Consider the following 1834-nt stretch of genomic DNA (forward strand, 5'->3'; position numbering starts at 1 on the left):
GAAATACTTTATACTGCGACAAAACACAGCAGATAAAAACCTGAAATTTCTTTGCCATATCGACGGACGAAGGCCTAGAACCCAGTTGGTCGCTGGATGGGAAAAGTAAAGTAAAGTAAGTAGAAAGGGTCATAGAGACAATGGATAAAAGGGGTAAGACCAGTATGGTAATTGCTTTTTGGATAATTTCAAAGTTGTTAACCCTATCCGAATGTCGTGTTTTACTATAGATCGTATCCATACGACCTGGGAAACTCTGTGCCACCACTTTCCAAACAGGAAATTTACTCATTAATCCGATCGGTATGACATAAAAAAGTACTGCTTATACTGTGGAAAAAGAAAAAAGGGCAAAAGTAAACTTAACCCCCACCCCCCACTCCTAAAATAAGTCAAAAGTGTTTTCATGCATGACATCACAGCAACTGGCCTCATAGAAAGTGAAGACCTTGGATGTGTGTACTCTGTCAAGTAAATTCCGAATGGGAGACCAAAGTTTACTTTTAATGAAAGAGGTAGGAAAACGTAAGCAGATGTACCTTTTGCCAGCTGTCTAATGATAAATAATTTGATTTGAGGAAAACAAAATCTTGACTACAAAAATACATTCCACCCTGTATCTGTGGCCTTTCTTCACACCATTATGTGTTGAGGACTCACCTGCCACCAAAAGCAATGACTCTGCACTCTGTGCAGTTGAGAGACTTCTTGAGCTCAGAGAGGAACCTGGCATAGTCTGCCATAGCTTGATCCACAGTCAAGAGTCCCAGATAAGGAGACTCGAAACTTTTGTTTCCCATGGGTAAGGACTCCCCATAAAATCTCTGAGGACATTAATCCATGGATGTGAATCCCCTTAAAAGTCATGTCTTTTAAAACTTGTTTACAATAATAATATCTTCAATTAAAAAAATTAGACTAACAAATTGTTTTATTATATAGATCTTAGACAGCAAAGAGTAAGATTTTCTTCACCCAAAATGTGCAAAGAACTATATATTACATTCAAAAGGCCATTGGCCCACATGTGAACAAAAAAGTAAAAGTATGTCATATTAGGATGCCATCTTTCAAAGCATGTTCTTTCGTCAAGAGTAGCCTCATACCGCTACTCTTCGTGGAAATGTCAACATTACAATTTTTCAAGACATGTAATCTTTGCAGCATAAAAAAATTTTTAAAAAGAAATTTACCAGTCATGGTACAGCAAGACGAGTACAGTCAAAATTCTGACTTGCATTGATTTTGAGTTGCTCTTAAAATTATCTTTCACATATATACGTGAGTGTTGATGTCACAGCGATACTTACATGCTCTGGGAAAACCACATAGGCCTCAAACTCTGGAGCAATTTGGTGCACAAATCCAGAGGCTGTCCAAAAGCCTTCAATAGGACCCTCATTTCCAGCATAGAAGAAGATAGGGCCTTTGCCCCTTTTCCAGTTTTTATCTGAAAACAATACAGGGCCGTCAAAGTAATGTGTCAACTCAGAGCCAATTATAACTTTTGTGTTCTTTACTAATTCAGCTATTGTGTGTAGTGATCTAACTGATGGTTGGTGCAGTTTTATCTTAGATCAAATGTAAATTAGCTCCCTGCTGATTTATATATAAATTTGAGCAGCTCTTTTTTCTTTCGGACCAGCTTGGAATGATAAAACCTGATTCATTCTCTGAGGCAAAAGCGTAATCCCTCATTCAAATTATTTCTCTATTATCAGTCAAACCTGTCCAAGAAAACCACTCATTATCCTGGAGAAATGTGGTCATCTCAAACAGATGGTCCTCTGGGAAAGTGTTATTAGATAATAAGTTATGATACAGAAAATAAATG

The 1834-nt window shown here is 37.4% G+C and overlaps 1 protein-coding gene across 1 annotated transcript in view; it reads right to left on the reverse strand.

Annotated features, from left to right (window-relative positions):
* Positions 1–1834, reverse strand: part of LOC101859511 (dipeptidyl peptidase 2) — a 13599-nt gene that overhangs the window by 8579 nt on the left and 3186 nt on the right. Inside the window, exons 2-3 of the mRNA XM_005108017.3 lie at positions 1311–1450; positions 661–824 (exon numbers count right to left, since the gene is read on the reverse strand). Coding sequence (XP_005108074.1) covers positions 661–824; positions 1311–1450 — 304 coding nt within the window. The remainder of the gene's footprint in view (positions 1–660; positions 825–1310; positions 1451–1834) is intronic.

Source organism: Aplysia californica, unplaced genomic scaffold (genome assembly GCF_000002075.1).
Source record: "Aplysia californica isolate F4 #8 unplaced genomic scaffold, AplCal3.0 scaffold00650, whole genome shotgun sequence".
NCBI lineage: Eukaryota > Metazoa > Mollusca > Gastropoda > Aplysiida > Aplysiidae > Aplysia > Aplysia californica.